This window comes from Pelmatolapia mariae, linkage group LG22 (genome assembly GCF_036321145.2).
Source record: "Pelmatolapia mariae isolate MD_Pm_ZW linkage group LG22, Pm_UMD_F_2, whole genome shotgun sequence".
NCBI classification, from domain to species: Eukaryota; Metazoa; Chordata; class Actinopteri; order Cichliformes; family Cichlidae; genus Pelmatolapia; species Pelmatolapia mariae.
Genome location: NC_086245.2, coordinates 12,442,295 through 12,459,431, shown reverse-complemented (window position 1 = coordinate 12,459,431; position 17,137 = coordinate 12,442,295). Strand labels below are relative to the sequence as shown.

General features: G+C 40.9%; 1 protein-coding gene across 2 annotated transcripts; it reads left to right on the top strand.

Moving 5' to 3' along the window:
• Nucleotides 1-61: 61 nt before the first annotated feature.
• ehmt2 (euchromatic histone-lysine N-methyltransferase 2) lies at nucleotides 62-17,131 on the top strand. 2 transcript variants are annotated; one of them, XM_065470577.1, is made up of 28 exons: nucleotides 62-99; nucleotides 1,511-1,580; nucleotides 1,856-2,023; nucleotides 2,134-2,390; nucleotides 2,828-2,906; nucleotides 3,015-3,097; nucleotides 3,185-3,319; nucleotides 3,423-3,494; nucleotides 5,623-5,734; nucleotides 6,510-6,593; nucleotides 6,895-7,031; nucleotides 7,731-7,874; nucleotides 8,294-8,610; nucleotides 8,700-8,933; nucleotides 9,440-9,522; nucleotides 9,902-10,008; nucleotides 10,446-10,568; nucleotides 10,680-10,781; nucleotides 11,004-11,108; nucleotides 11,439-11,593; nucleotides 11,707-11,874; nucleotides 13,442-13,586; nucleotides 13,675-13,752; nucleotides 13,873-13,988; nucleotides 14,388-14,474; nucleotides 14,572-14,650; nucleotides 14,973-15,148; nucleotides 16,358-17,131. In XM_065470577.1, the coding sequence occupies exons 1-28, from the start codon at nucleotides 73-75 to the stop codon at nucleotides 16,536-16,538; spliced, it is 3,624 nt and encodes a 1,207-aa protein (XP_065326649.1). In that variant the 5' UTR covers nucleotides 62-72; the 3' UTR covers nucleotides 16,539-17,131. The 2 variants fall into 2 exon arrangements, with proteins under 2 accessions (XP_065326649.1, XP_065326648.1); XM_065470576.1 differs by having other exon boundaries at nucleotides 11,421-11,593.
• Nucleotides 17,132-17,137: the final 6 nt, after the last annotated feature.

The window sequence follows — 17,137 nt, the reverse complement described above, 5'->3', positions numbered from 1 at the left end:
ACCACCCATCGAGGGGGCGGGGCTCCGGCCGTGACGCAGCACGCTCACATACGTTGACGGTCACTGGGAAACATGTCGGCATCTGAGACAACGACAAAGGTAGCTAACGTACTGCAGCTGAAAACTGCATGCGAAAGGAATTTACGTCTATTCGTCTACCTTTAAACTCCCCAGCTTACCGATACTGCATACTGCCAAGCTCCTCTTGACTTTACATGTCGATTAAAATAGCTTTTTTTTATTGAAACCTAGGCTGCACTGCTAGCAGTGTTAGCCTGTAACAGTTTTGTGTTACCTGCAGGGTTACTCTCATCCAGATGATGTTTTGCTGCTGTTTTATATTTATTGACCAGTAACCTTTGTAGCAATCCTCTGTATAGCAAGTATCGCACATCGTTCTGTTTTTAGGATATGTTTTTATTCGTAGTTGCTAGTTAGGAGCTTTTTTAAGTAAATGTTGCACCAACGAGACATGCACAGAAAGAAAGAAATTAGGATTTTAAGCAGTCGCAGTTTAAAATCCCGTTTTAAATTCACTTTTCTATTTGGTGTACTGTTGGAGTAAGGGGTTTTTCTCGGGTCGTGTAAAAAGCATGAATGGAATTACTGACTCATGGCGGCAGTTGATGTAACATAACAGAAAATTTCACCTATTGGCCGACAGGTTTACTTTTGGAGAAGTGAAGGCCGAAAGTAGTGGGTTTTATTTTTTTTTACCTAAAATAACTTTAGAATTACATTTGTGACAGTTTTGATTGTACTGTCAAATGAACAGACACAACACTTTTGAGATGAGTGATGCTGTGATGCTCACAGTATCCTCATATCCTTGTCCTGCTGCCCCTGGTTGAGGTCCTGTGTTGTTCGTCAGTAGGAAGCGTTTCTATCAAGAGAACTTGCTGGGCCCAAAAATATTACCAGGTCAGAGATAGAATGAGTGTAGTGGATACACATTTATACCTCTAGAGTGCATGCTTTTACATGTACACTGTGTGAAAAAGGTTGTCAAAGTCTTGTAGCTGAATCCAATTGAGATGCTGTGTCAAGACATTAAAAAGGGGGTTCGTTGTGGCTGAATTTCAACAAAGCCACAAAGATGAGTGGGCTAAAATTCCTTCAGAGCACTACAAGGAGTTATTAGGTTTAGGGGCCAATACCTTTTTCACACAGGGCCATTTGGGTTTTGATTTTTTTCCTCTTAATAATAAACAGTTTCATTTAGAAACTGCATTTTGTGTTTGCTCGTGTTATCTTTGTCTTATTATTAAATTTGTTTGATCTGAAACATTTAAGTGTGACAGACATACAAAAATAATGGAAGGGGGCCAATACGTTTTTCAAGCAACTGTATATTTTGCATGCATGCAAATATACAATATAATTTCTTTGTGTATTTATTTTACCATCTTCGAGGTGGTTGAACTGCAATAATTTCATTAAATCATTGAAATAAGAGCCTGTTCTATTATCAGTTTTACTCGTTTCACTTGTTTCTTGTTTTGTCCACCAGGAGCACCATGAAAATGACGAGTCAAAAACATCAGAGGAGTCATTAGCTGGGTCAAGTCAAACAAAGGAAGGTAATTCACCAGCTGGTTTATGCAGATTATGTTAATATTTGAAATATATTGAAAGACATTGTATTGGTTTGCAATTAAATGGCCTGTGAATGCCATTTGATCTCATATGAGTACAGTGAATTGTCATATTAAAGAAATTAGACTGAGATGTTTTGAGATTTATGATATGCTGCACATCATTACACTACCATCAAGCGGCAGATTGTAGCATTATGCCCAAGAAATTATTTCTCCTTGATAAACTTTAAAATTCTTGCACTCCGGATATTCCTCAGATAATGCAGCCTCCACCTCATCTGCTGCTGCCACCAAGACGGAGCCCATGGGTGTTATGTCATCACTGTTGTCGTCCCAGCAGCCCGGGATGGATGCTTCCACAGTCAGAGAGGAAGGAGAACAATGGTCCCCTGCCGCCTCCCCCCAGAACAAACCTGCTGCTACAGGTGAGCTCAGATTGCGTTATTCTTTGCAAATTCTCTGAGTTGATTTCGTTGATTTAATTGGACTTAGTTTACAAACTGAGGAGATAATCCCTTTTGCTTTAATTTGTCAGGTCACACATCTAATTCCCTTCTTTCGACGACCTTGTTGTCATTGTCGTCGTCTCCTTCCACGTCCTCGACTTTGTCTCCTGGCCGAGCAAAGATGAGCGTTTCAGGGCCTGGTAGCAGTAAATCTGTCCTTCCACCTGGTCCTCCATCCTCCTCCTCTTCTTCCTCTACAACAGCTGCTTCTTCTCCATCTGTCTCCCCTGCACCACCCAAGATCCATCGGGCACGAAAGACCATGAACAGGCCTCCACCAGGGCAGGTGAGAGAGGAGCTACTCCTGTTTGGTATGAATCATATTTAGTAAATTTCTTTTGATTCTTGAGTTTTCGTGATTTATTATCTGGATTTCTACCAGTTGTTAAAGGTGCTTATTGTAAATTATTGTGTTTTTAAAATGGCTTTAAACCTTTCAAAATGACCTAAAGCTGTCAAGAATTTAAATGCCTGTGGAGAAATCCCTGCTGTGTGTCGAACGGGGTTTAAAACTTGAGGAAATTGGATATCATTTAGGAAAACAATGATATTTTTGTTCCTTTCCAGATTGATAAGCATATCTGGACAGTGTTCCTAAACTCGGAAAGGATCAAAAGGATATTTGTATTTTCAGTTTCTGCTTCCATCACAAGTTTGGTCTTAAATTGCATTTAAAATGATATTAATATACCTGCAAACACTCTGACTAATTTTTCTCCTCAGATCAGTCAAATTGAAGGACATGTTGCATCTGTGACTCCTTCAGGATCCTCAGCCAGCCTTTCTTCTCACTCTGAACCTGGTCAGTAGGTCTAAACTCACGGTAAAAGAGTTAAATGAGCATTAACTACTGCTTTACTTTAAAACTAAGCCTTGTCATGGTTTGCATCACATTGTTTTGCTTCTAAAGTTGCAAAGAGGAGGAGGCTGGATCCTTTATCAGACGGCACACCTGAGAGATCTGAAAATGTTTCAGATAACGCTCATACTGAGGTGAGACACTTGTTTTGTTTTTTTGCAGATGTTTAAATAACAGTTGTTTGTGGTCCATTTTATATCTGTCTCTCATCTTGCTTTCAGGAAGGAAGGTCATTCCATAAAAAAGCAGAGTCTGAAACTGCACCCGGAAAGAGCATCAGCTCTGTGGGAAACTCCGAGGAGGAAGTAGGCGAGAGAATTCAGATTTCTAGTCCGTCTAGGCGAGATTCTGAAAAGGTTTGAAACCATCAAATGTAAACCCACATTACACTGCTACAGTGTGTTTATGAGCCGAACTTTAAATTAAAGTAAACTAAGCTTTTTTCTTTTTGCTTTACAGTTTGAAGATGGTGAAGGAGAAACAAGACAGCAAGCTGAAGACACAGAGAGACCAGTAAACACCTCGGATTACGTGAGTAGCTTCTTGGCTTGATATTTGCTTTCTTGTTAGATACTTCTTTCCTCATTTTTCTATTAACTTCCTGTTTTATTACTCTGTTTACACCTGTACATGTGACTCCAGCCAGCATGGCCATGCATGTACTCTAGATATGCAGGGTTATCTACGTGTCGTGACAAATGTCTTTAGCTCAAATAAGCCATCAGTAAGTTGCAGCGGGATCATTATTAAGGAGTTGGACCATGAAGATGCTGACACACTCATTATGTGTCATTAGACTAAGACACAACTTCATATTTAAAGTTGCTGTCTTGTCAGTAAACTGAGGAATTTGTACTTTTAAGGTAGACGTATTGTGCTTATTTTCAATCCCGTATACAGTGGCTTGCAAAAGTATTCAGCCCCCTTGAACTTTTCCACATTTTGTCACATTACAGCCACAAACATGAATCAATTTGATTGGAATTCCACATGAAAGACCAATACAAAGTGGTGTACACGTGAGAAGTGGAACGAAAATCATACATGATTCCAAACATTTTTTACAAATAAATAACTGAAAAGTGGGGTGTGCGTAATTATTCAGCCCCCTTTGGTCTGAGTGCAGTCAGTTGATGAAGTCCAAAGAACACACCAGACAGGTCAGGGATAAAGTTATTGAGAAATTTAAAGCAGGCTTAGGCTACAAAAAGATTTCCCAAGCCTTGAACATCCCACGGAGCACTGTTCAAGCTATCATTCAGAAATGGAAGGAGTATGGCACAACTGTAAACTTACCAAGACAAGGCCGTCCACCTAAACTCACAGGCCGAACAAGGAGAGCGCTGATCAGAAATGCAGCCAAGAGGCCCATGGTGACTCTGGACGAGCTGCAGAGACCTACAGCTCAGGTGGGGGAATCTGTCCATAGGACAAGTATTAGTCGTGCACTGCAAAAAGTTGGCCTTTATGGAAGAGTGGCAAGAAGAAAGCCATTGTTAACAGAAAACCATAAGAAGTCCCGTTTGCAGTTTGCCACAAGCCATGTGGGGGACACAGCAAACATGTGGAAGAAGGTGCTCTGGTCAGATGAGACCAAAATGGAACTTTTTGGCCAAAATGCAAAACGCTATGTGTGGCGGAAAACTAACACTGCACATCACTCTGAACACACCATCCCCACTGTCAAATATGGTGGTGGCAGCATCATGCTCTGGGGGTGCTTCTCTTCAGCAGGGACAGGGAAGCTGGTCAGAGTTGATGGGAAGATGGATGGAGCCAAATACAGGGCAATCTTGGAAGAAAACCTCTTGGAGTCTGCATAAGACTTGAGACTGGGGCAGAGGTTCACCTTCCAGCAGGACAACGACCCTAAACATAAAGCCACAATGGAATGGGTTAAAACAAAACATATCCATGTGTTAGAATGGCCCAGTCAAATTCCAGATCTAAATCCAATCGAGAATCTGTGGCAAGATCTGAAAACTGCTGTTCACAAACGCTGTCCATCTAATCTGACTGAGCTGGAGCTGTTTTGCAAAGAAGAATGGGCAAGGATTTCAGTCTGTAGATGTGCAAAGCTGGTAGAGACATACCCTAAAAGACTGGCAGCTGTAATTGCAGCAAAAGGTGGTTCTACAAAGTATTGACTCAGGGGGCTGAATAATTACGCACACCCCACTTTTCAGTTATTTATTTGTAAAAAATGTTTGGACTCATGTATGATTTTCGTTCCACTTCTCACGTGTACACCACTTTGTGTTGGTCTTTCACGTGGAATTCCAATCAAATTGATTCATGTTTGTGGCTGTAATGTGACAAAATGTGGAAAAGTTCAAGGGGGTCGAATACTTTTGCAAGCCACTGTATTTGTTCTTGGACTCTATAAAAGTCATTTTGCACACTATAAGAGAATCCATGGATGCAGCTCTTCATTTTATCCACCAGCAAGGTGTTTTAGCTCCTATTAAGTCAGCTTTCTTCTGATTAGCTGCTTTTCGTTTAAACTGGAGTCTTTTAGCTTGAAACTTTAACAACCTCAAAAATGCAAACTTTGGTTGGAGTTTTAAAATAATCACCCACTACTTAAAAACCACATTATTTTACAAATGTTATATTTTTATATTTAGACATTTATTTTTTATTTATTTTTTACTTGCAGAGTTCAGAGTCTAAAACACAGAGAGTGGTCAGAGAGAGCGAGGAGTCTTCGTGGCCACTGTCCGATCAGGACAAAGGGAGAAACGCGGCTGACGTCGTGGAGACAGAGGGAGGTGAGTGATGTCATCTACTTCCTACTTTCTGAACCACACTTATCTGTCAAAGAGATTGGTAACCGGAAACATTTGCAATAAGAATTTTTTTAACAGTAAATTTTGAAAAATCCAAGCTCTTAAAAAAAGCAAATTATTCACAATTAAAAACAATGTGCTGCACACATTCATACATCACTTTTGTATGCATAAAGGGCTTTACTCCTTTATAATACACATTGATGCATGTATGTGGATGGATTTAGAGTCAGTATCTTGCCCAAGGACATTTGCATACTGGAAAAGTTGTGACGCAAACCAAACCACCAACCTGTCGATTAGTGGAAATGAACGTGAAGCAAGAAGCCAGAGAAACATTTTGTGTTGCATATTTGTTACACATGGGCATTAAGGGAAAAGTTAAACAGATCATAGAAATGATCTAAGGCAGCTGTCAGATAATGCATAGAGTAGGCCGTCATCACAAACAGGACATGTATGCAAAGAAAAGCTCTAAAGGACACCACTGCCACCTCAACCAGAACCTAAACACTCATGTGAAGAGGAATCCTGTGTCCAGACTTGCAAAGATGCCACCCACAGACTCAGAGCTGTAACTAGAACCAAAGGTGTCTCTGAACATATTTGTTTTCTGCTGATCTATGAGAAAAGGCCTAAATGGCTTTTTAAAATTTCAGTGTTGTAAAGCATTAAAAGCTGTGTAGTATGAATGAAGAGGATCATGTTTCAGTTCCCTTCAGTGCTTAGTTTTTTTTGTTTGGTTTGACCTCGGCAGGAAGGTCTGCAGAGTACACAGAGGTTCCCTTGGGTGCTCTGGACATTGCTGCTGCTGACAGTCTGACACTTTCTCCTCATCCGGGTAGGTGTAAGATGGATGTGTCGCTCTAAAGTAGATTATACAGGGGCAATAAAGTGGTGTTTACCTTTAATGATGCAATCTGCTGCTTTGGTTGTACTGAGCAGTTCAATTAGAGCAGTAGAACAGTTAGTTAACAGAGTGGAATTCATTTACTTTAAAAAAGATTTATATTGGATAACACCAGAATCACCCAATTATATTTTTCAAACCTAAGTATTGTCTTCTGTAACAGTTGAGGTTTAGATGACTTTAATGTTAACTGTTAAATCACAAGTCAAACCCTGCCCCTCCACTTTTGCAGATGGAAGCGATGCAGGAGACACGGAGCGGCTGGAAGAGCTCCCCCTGTGCAGCTGCAGGATGGAGGCTCCTCGGGTGGACAGCACCAGCCACCGTGTCAGCAGACAGTGCATGGCCACTGAGAGCATCGATGGAGAGGTTTGTCCCTGTGTTTGCTCTCTGTGTTTACCCTGCAGGTGGTTACTTTTCGTTTTATAACATACAGTATTAATTGATTTCTTTAGCTCTGTGTGAGGTAAAGTATTCAACATTGGAAGACTTTTTATTTTTTTTAATTCTCAGTTTACTACATGTACAGATGCATTCAGGAGAATCAAAAGTCTTTTTCTCTCTCACCTTAGTATAAAGAAGAATTTAGAAAAAATCTGAGCATTTCAGGGAATGTATAAAACTCAAACCTATGTACACTATGATAGCAGTGCGAGATATATATCAATAGAGCTGTGTACAAGGACAGTACTGAAAATGCACGCGTAATGTGTGTAGGGGTAAAAGAAAAGCTGATGAAATCTGGATTTAAGATCAAGGGTAACTTTGATGTGGGAAAAAATTTGGAGGATCAAATATATGCCTTTCATCTGGATCCAGCTCAGACATTACTTTCTCTTTAGCAGTTATTATTATACAGCTGGGAAGTGCAAACAAAAGTATGACCTAATAATTGTTCATAGAGTTTTTTTCTCTCTCATTCTCTGCCTGTAAAACTGTGTAAAATGCAGTAGATGTCATTTTTTTATGGCAATAACATCTTAAAAATATTTAATCTAACTCAGTAAAGGTTTCAGAAATCCTGGAGTTCGTTTAAGTTCATTTTTTCTCTCCTGTTGTGTTTGTCAGCTGCGAGCTTGCACCAATCGGACTATTAAGGGGGAGACCATGAGGCCGTCCAGTCGGGTTCCCCTGATGGTGCTTTGTGACGTCCATCGCTCACACATGGTCAAACACCACTGCTGTCCTGGCTGTGGATATTTCTGTATAGCGGTAAGTGTTAAAACCACCTGCTTTCATATTTGAAGACTCTAGAGTGTCTATCGAATGTGGTTTTGGCATCTTCTTACACAACAACCTGCGAGAATGTGGCTCAAGTTTGTTCCTGTAGAGTTTTACACGTGAACTGAAACCAAAGGAAGTTGTTTACAGAACTTTAGGCTTTAGATATTTCCTTAGTTCTTATTTCTCCTTCTCAGTTCTCCTGTATATCGTCTCTGATAATGGTCTTTGTCCTCTTTTTCTCCCTTCTCTCTTCTTGTTTATGCTTTTCTTCATCTGCCTCAGTATATTCTGTGCAGTAGACTTGTTTTTCCTCTTTGATATCTTTTTTTTTTATCCATTAAATCTTTTTTTTTTTTTTTTTTTTTACATATCTGGTTTTATTCTTCTGCTTTATGCTCCTCTTTCAGGGCACATTTCTTGAGTGCTGCCCGGACCAGCGCATAGCTCACCGTTTCCACCGGGGGTGTGTGACGGTGCTGGGCGGCGGGCGCAGCAGAGCAAATGGCGGAGGCATGCTTTTCTGTCCCCATTGTGGCGAAGATGCCTCCGAGGCGCAGGAGGTCACTATCCCGTCGTTCAGCACGGCCTCCGCAACTACGGTCGTCACCATGTCTGCTTCCTCCACCACCACACCGTCTCTCCCACCATCTGTCCCCACGGGACCCTCTCTCACAGCCTCCACAGGTGGGATGAAGGATGGGAAGATGCCCGAAAGACCTGTCAGGTAAGGCTAAATGACATGGGAAATGTCAGAATTTAAAATGTGGGGTTTTTTTTTTCTTTTTTTGCTTCCATCCTTTCCTGTCTTTTCAGTGCTCGTATGCGTAGTCACGGCTTGGTAACACCTGCAGTAGAGCAGCAGCAGCCTCCTCAACCTGTAGCCTCAGCTGCAACTGCAACCACCGTCCCCCCAGCAGAGGAGGGCGTGGACAGCGTAGGACCTTCGCTCTGCATGCCAAATGGGAAGCCAGTCAGCCCAAGTGCACTTCCACCTGGGCCCAGTAGGGCGGCGCTGCAGAAAGCCATTCTCACACAGGACACAGAGAGGTTGGAGACTTGATTTAAGTTGAATTATTTTCAGCTCCATCTGGTTAAAGAGCTGAATACCAGGCTGAAGCAGGTTTAGTTTCAGCTTTTGAGCTTCATTTGTTTCCTTAAAATATACACACAGCTCTCTTTTTATATTTTTTCCCCAAGCAGAGCATTCCTGTCATCTTCTGAAATCTCTTAATCTGTTTTCACAAGTGAACTTGGGGTTGGGCTTTATTCCACAGAGGTGCAAACTCAAATGTAGTATTCGCTAACGATAAATGCACCACTCTGTTATCTGCTCTGTTCACACATTGGTGTTCAGGGCTGTAGTGTGTGTAAAACTGCTTTAAACTTGCACAGAAAGATGACACATTGCTGTAAATGCAGGCATAAACATCTTCCATCGCTGTTTGCTCAAAATCTTTCATGAAGGTGGCTAATTACAAATGGCTTTCTCTGAAAAACTAAATCGCTGGTTGTTTTGAGGCCAAATTGGTAAATTACTGCTTTTCATTCGCCAGGAGGAAGAAACTGAGGTTCCACCCTCGTCAGCTCTACCCTGCCGCCAAGCAAGGAGAGGTGCAGAGAGTCCTGCTCATGCTCAGTGAGTGGCGAAAACTGCAGTGCTTCCACTGTGCTCCTTTATATTTTGACTTGTATACTTTGACAAAAATGGTTGTTGCCTGTTCTTTTAATAGGTATTCATCATGATGGAGTTCATTATGTATTCAGCTTACAATCAGTTTAAATTCCACAATCAAAGAAAATGTTACATATGAACACACTAAAGAAAATAAACAGGCACGGAAGGGCTGTTACTCCATCACATCACATGTAAACTATTGCCCTGAAATCTTCAGAGTGAAAAGAAAGCAAACACATGACCACTAGTTATCTATTAAGAGTGTGTGTGTGTGTGTGTGTGTGTGTGTGTGTGTGTGTGTGTGCATGTGCGTGTGTGCGCGTGTGTGTGTGTGTCCCAGTGGAGGGTATCGATCCAACGTACCAGCCGGACTCTCAGAACAGGCGCTCCGCTCTTCACGCTGCAGCTCAGAGAGGTCTGCTGGAAGTCTGCTACATGCTGATACAGGTGAGAAATGAATCGCCTGGTTACACTTGTCTTTGCTTCTTTCATCTGTGGATGTGAGTTTACTCGTTTTCTATGAGGCTGCAAATAGAGCTTACTTTTGAAATTTCAAAATTAGTTTGCAATTTTTTTGGCTTTATCTTTATTCAATTTAATCTTTGTATAGTTTAGCAATGGAAAGAAAAATCTGGCATGCTTTTTAAGAATCCCAGATGAGTCATAGAGATGGTTGCTTTTTCTGATTAATGGCCCAAAACATAAAGATAACTCTTGCACTGAACAGCCTTTTTTATTTTATGATGCTGTTTGCATCTGATCCTTTCAGCTCTGCATTTTCACAAACAATTAACCATTTAAAAATGGGCACACATCATTGCTTTTAGGATGTGCCGAAATTAAAGTATTTCATTTAAATATTACACTTGATTCCACACTGACAGGCTGGTGCTCAAGTTGAAGCCCAGGACAAGGACCTGAGGACTCCTCTGTTGGAGGCTATCATCAACAATCACGTTGAGGTGGCTCGCTACCTGGTCCAGAATGGCGCCTGCGTCTATCACGTTGTAAGTGTCTCCAAAAAAATAACTGTGAACCATAAGAGGTTTGCTGGATATGAATTTTTAAAAATAAACGAATATTTTTATTTATTTATTTTTTTTATCATTGTTCATCAGGAGGAGGATGGATATACTGGCCTCCACCATGCTGCCAAGCTGGGAAACCTTGAGATTGTCAACATGCTTCTGGAGACGGGGCAGGTTGATGTGAATGCACAGGTAAAGCAAGATCCTGGATGTCTATTTTAAAGGAGCAAGATAGCATTTTTGTCTGCCATCACTTACTTTCTCCCTATTCAATGAAAATTTCAGCCTTTTCCTGACAAGGAAATGATTTGATTAGACTTTGTAAAATAGCCACAGATTGAACCACCAACCTTCTACATGGCATATGATTCGCTCTGTTGTCCACTCCCGACTCTTCCTGTGGGCTTGTTTCAGGACAGCGGGGGCTGGACGCCGATCATCTGGGCCGCAGAGCACAAACACGTCAATGTGATCAAAGCACTGCTGAACAGAGGAGCTGACGTCACCATCAATGATAAGGTAGATTTCTACCATAAACTCTGCAAAAGTACACGATACAACTTCTTTGTGCAAGCAGGTGGAGTCGCTCCCTGCTTGGCTTTAGCAAGAATGCAAATTTTAGACATTAGCCTCACTTTTAAGCCATATTAAATGTTATTGGATTTTCCTAAATTCAGATTAGGACTTTGGAGGGAGGAGTGCATCCACAGTTTAGATAATGGAAACATGTTTAAGCATTATGAAGTGGTTAAACAATTTCCTAGCTCATTGGTGTGAGAGACCACATGGATGCAGTTGTATGAACATATTTCAGGTTTTTACTTTAAACAGTCACGTCTTTCCCATCAGGAGCTGAATGTGTGTCTCCACTGGGCGGCGTATGCAGGAAATGTGGATATAGCAGAGCTGGTGTTGAATGCCGGCTGCTCCCTCTCCTCTGTTAACGTACACGGAGACACACCACTCCACATCGCTGCCAGAGAGGGTTACTTGGAATGTGTTACGTGAGTTTATATACATCTGCTTTTATCCATCAACACATTTAAGGAAGTTGGAGACATTTTTCTACAGTTGGCTGGACATGAACTTGTTTTCTCTGGGTTTTTGTTTTGTGCAGGTTGTTCCTGTCCAGAGGTGCAGACATAGACATCATGAACAGGGAGGGAGACACACCTCTTACATTGGCGCGGGCTGACACGCCAGTGTGGGTGTCACTCCAAATCAACAGGAAACTGCGAAGGGGAATAACCAATCGCATGCTTCGGACAGAAAGAATCATCTGCAGGTAGGTGTTTTGGCACGATAATGTGTTGTTTACATGAAAATAACCAGCAGTGCAAATTCAAGGATACAATTTCTTGCCAAGATGGATGTAAGAGCTAGTACTTGGTACTACAAAGAAGTGGAACCCCAAATACAGCGATGAAAGGTCCACTTGTATTTGGTTTTCTAAAATTTTAAACAGAATCATGAAAAAAAATCCCTCCTTAAGTCTGCCCCAAAATAAAAATACATGACTCAGATTGCATAATGAGGTATGTTGTCACATTGGTTCTGTATGTTGCAATATATTTTTAATAGATGCAACTTTGAGAATTGGACTCTATTTAACCCTTTCATGCATGAATTATGATAACATCAATCCAGATTTTTTTCTTAAGTATTTTTATTCCTCTTTAGTGTGGCCTCTGAGGAATCAAAAGAACTCGGTGAAGTGTTGATATTTACATTAGGCATGTAAAAAATATACATGTACTTTTCAAGTAGTTTTTTACACGTCCACTTACACATGTCCACTGGCTGACCAGTGGGTAGCAGGGTATCGACTGACATATCAGTGTCCAATGTAGTGGTTTATGTGCAAATATACCATCAACTAGGGCTGTGCGATATGACCAGAATCTCATATCCCGATATAAGACATTTATCGTCCTGACAACGATATAAATCACAAAAATGTAATATTTTCTGTAAATTCTGTGAATCTCGGGCAACTTGACTTGCGTGAAGTTTTTCCAGCTGGGCGTCCTTTACCTGGAGTTGAGTGTTTTAACCGATACATGAAACTATACATTTTTAGACATAAGTTGTAACGGCCGACATTTTCTTTCAAAGTTTGAGTCTAAGGTTTATTTTTTAGCGCCTGACGGCTCTTTTTTGCTTCTCATCCGTAAACTCTCTGCATACTCTTTCACGTGATTCAGTTTATTTTGAAAAGTCTCAACAGGATCTTGAGCTTTATTGTGAAAGGTTTACGTGGAAAACAAACAAGCGGACAGCGGAGCCACGCGATGGTTTTACCGTCGTTGTTGCTAACGACAACACGTAAAAGCAGGCGCTTGTCCGTCCGTAGTGTGGTTATATTAAATATGAGAGAACTTTAAGAAATTAATATAGCCACTACAGTGACCATCAAAACGATGAAAAAAAATATTGCTGTAAACAGTTTATTTTACGGCACCACGAAACAAACGATAGACGTTTTTATATCGTCATCCGATTTATATATCGTTATATCGAACAGCCCTACCATCAACACTGACACAAATACAAGAAAACAGCCGTTGAATAGCTGTCCACTGTAGTGACCACTATGCGTGAAAGGGTTAATACCTTAAGCTGCTAAGTTGAAACCTATCACAGTGTGTACTTAAGTCTCTGCTAGACACACCCACCATTTATCTGGCAGCTCAATTCCAGGCTCACGCCCCAAAACCATTTTATTTTTGGTATCAAGAGCCATGAGTGCATCGTGTATGCTAGATGATGTGATTTATGATTAGGTCCAGGGTACTTCCCATGGTCGATCAGTGGGGAAACATGCAGATTAAGCTTTGTGCTTTGTGTGTCAGTGACATCGCACAGGGCTACGAGAACGTACCAATCCCCTGCGTGAATTCGGTGGATGATGAAGGATGTCCATCGGATTACAAATACGTTTCAGAAAACTGTGAAACTTCAGCAATGAACATAGACCGTAATATCACACACTTACAGGTAACTTCATTGTGTCTCCACACAACAGAACTTTTATTTTGAAAAATGTATTTTTCATTTTTCCTTGGGTTTTTTTCTGCGCCTTCAGCACTGTAGTTGCACTGATGACTGCTCATCTAGCAACTGCCTCTGTGGACAGCTCAGCATCCGCTGCTGGTATGACAAGGTAACAAACTGTCTGGGGGAAAAAATACTGACATAATCATTAGCAGCAGATTTCATATCAAGTTAAACTGGCCGAGTTATTCTTATTCTATCATTTTTTTCACCTCTTTTGCTTTACAAGGATCAGCGGCTGCTTCAGGAGTTCAACAAAATCGAACCTCCACTAATTTTTGAATGCAACATGGCTTGCTCTTGTTATCGAACGTGCAAGAACAGGGTGGTCCAGGCAGGGATCAAGTGAGTATCAGCAACTAAAGAAATGCATAAATCTCTGCCAGATTACACGTCAGACTGCAAACCGACACCGAATAATCTTAACCTCATATCATCTGGAAAGATTTCTAACAAATAAACTCAACTGCTAAAGTTTTGATTGGGGGGGAAAAATGATTCTTCTCTTGTGCAGTAATCAACAACCTGCTGTCCATCTTTCTACATCTTGCTGAGGGCAGCAATGGTAAAGCAATAATTATTAATCACTCCGCAGCTGAGTCAGTCACAGATGATTAACAGTGCAGAGGCAGCCATGTGTTGCAAATAGCCGTCACTGACTTTTTTTTTCCCCCCCCGGTTGATGAGTGTCTGCTTGATACTTCACTCTTAACCCTATTTTTTTTTTTCCTTTTTCCTCCTCAGAGTTCGTTTGCAGCTGTACAGGACAGAGAAAATGGGCTGGGGAGTTCGAGCTCTGCAGGACATTCCACAGGGAAGCTTCATCTGCGAGTAAGAGAAAAAAACCCTCTGCTGGCACACACTAGTCTGCTTTTCTGTGAAAAGCTAGAGGTTAAAAAATGAAGCTTGCCTTCCTCTTTCTGCACAGATATGTTGGAGAGCTGATCTCGGATGCAGAAGCAGATGTTAGAGAGGACGACTCCTACCTGTTTGACCTGGACAACAAGGTGAACCTTCTTAAATTGTGGATTTCAAGACATGGACATCATGTGTAATGTATAATTATTAATCAAAAACTATGAAGTAAATAATTGACCAAGTCTTAATCTTGTGTTTCGAGGGTTAGGGTTTAACCCCCTTTCTTGTGTTGACAGTGATTCTAAAAACATGAAGATACTTTTATCGTGGTACTTTAAACTGATGATTGTGTTGTTTCTGCAGTATTTTAAATTGTATTTATTAATTTAATATGAATAAATATGCCTATAGCAGAAATAAATGTCTGCTATGATTTCCTCAACTGTCTTAACGGTCTTTTTTTCTGTATAGGATGGGGAGGTGTATTGCATCGATGCCCGGTATTACGGCAACATCAGCCGCTTCATCAACCACCTGTGTGACCCAAACCTCATCCCAGTACGGGTGTTCATGCTCCATCAGGACCTGCGATTCCCTCGCATCGCCTTCTTTAGCTCCAGAGACATCCTCAGTGGGCAGGAGCTGGGGTAAGAAGTCATAAGTGCCTGGTTGGACCTTAAAGTTGTGGTCAGGAGTTTACATGCACTCATCATGGGCATGAATGTGATGGTAATTTGGGGCTTTTGCTGACTGATTGTGCAGCATACACATTTAATAACTTTGAAAAACAAGAATTTGGTGCAAAGGTTTATTTTTTTCTAATCCACAGAGTATCAGAAGTATATTCATACACACACATAAATCTTTTAATAAGTGGTGCTGAAAGTTCTACTGTCTTTCAAATTTGACACGCCAAGGCTTATTAACTTCTCGTAAGTGATCATGAGTGATTTTAGGTGGTAGTTTCTCTTTGGCAGCCTAAAGATTTATTGGATTGACCAATGCTCAGAGCGCTGGGAAAGTCAAAGGAACTCAGTGATAATCTGAGAAGAAGAATTGTAGATTTACATGAGCTGGGAATGGCTGTCATAGCCATTTCTAAACAATTGCAGGTTACAAGATCATCTTTTCAAACAACTGTGCTGTACGTAAGTACAGTGGATCTCTCTCTCTCAACCTCACGTAAGAAAAAATTCTTAGGATGTTTGGAATAACCCAGGAATCACCGAGGCTCAAGCCTGCCATGAACTAGATACTGCTGGAATCCGGTCTTTAGTTCACATCACATCACATATGAGCTTCCGGGTCCAAACTACTCTGTTTATTAAAGCTGTTGTGTTTTTAATATGTTTTAATGCTTTGTATCTTGTTCTCTTTAATCTCAACAAGCCCCTGAAAACAGTCAGTGATCACTGTCGGCCTCTCTCGGTTTTTATTACACTAATCATTTTAAAGCTCAGTTTTTAAAGCTTTATGATGTAACTAAAGCCCAGCCCATGCAGCAGTATTTTAATACCTAACCTCGTATTGTGGATGGATGATCTCAGTTGTTTTCCTGACTGAAGTTTTGTCGGTTTACAGCATCCTGCCATGCTGTTGCATTTGTCCCTAACCATCGGAAACCCCTCGCATTAACTTTTATCGAATGGAAAAAAGTTAGCGTTCATCCTATAGCTTCACTGTTTTTCCATTATGAAAAGAAAACCTTAAATTACCATAACCATACACTTGCCCATGAAAAGTGTATGTGAACTAAATTGAACACAACTGTGTGTAATTTATTTCCTGCTTAGTTGAGCCCTCTTTTCTTTCTGTTATCTGGAAATCTATTCTAATGTCTTCTGATTGGTCCTTAGGTTTGACTACGGAGATCGGTTTTGGGACATTAAGAGCAAATATTTCACCTGTCAGTGCGGCTCAGAGAAATGCAAACATTCAGCCGAAGCCATCGCCCTGGAGCAGAGCCGGCTAGCTCGGCTGGAGGCCGGCCCAGAATCAGGAGCTGACTGTGGGCTGACCATGCTAGGGAACTCTTAAACAAAAACAAAAAAAGACACTTACCCATGGGGCCTTTGGATTAACCCCTTCTGTTGCGCACACTAGTAATGGAAATACATCATAGCGGGGGTATATCTTCATTCATCATTCGGTTTTATATCTAAGGTGCTGTGTGTTTTTCTACTTGAACTGCAATTTCATTTCCTGAAGCTGTCAGCAGCCACTTTATCTTGTCGAGGATTTGGGCCGGAAGATTTTTTACCATGTAGGAGTTTGGAGAAAGAAATGACAGAGGTCTTGTAATTCTTTACGCACAGTATTTTAACTGTAAATCATAATGTACTCATGCCTTGACACTTTGCGTGTTAGCAGTCTGCCATCATGTACCAGTCATGTATACAAACATGTATTTTATACTTTTTTTTTCTTTCTTTTTTTCTTTTTCTTTTTTTTGTTTCTCTTGTGCCAACAAGTCATGCGTTTTGATACAGAGCAGTAATGGTTCAGGTGTTTACCCATGCTGGACCGAGTAAGGTTGTTTTTGATTACCATGTTAGCTTTGTTTTCTTTATTTTTTTTATACCTGCTGTTTACTGTCACATGTAGTGTAATAAAATAACTCGTGAGTTGACTTTTGC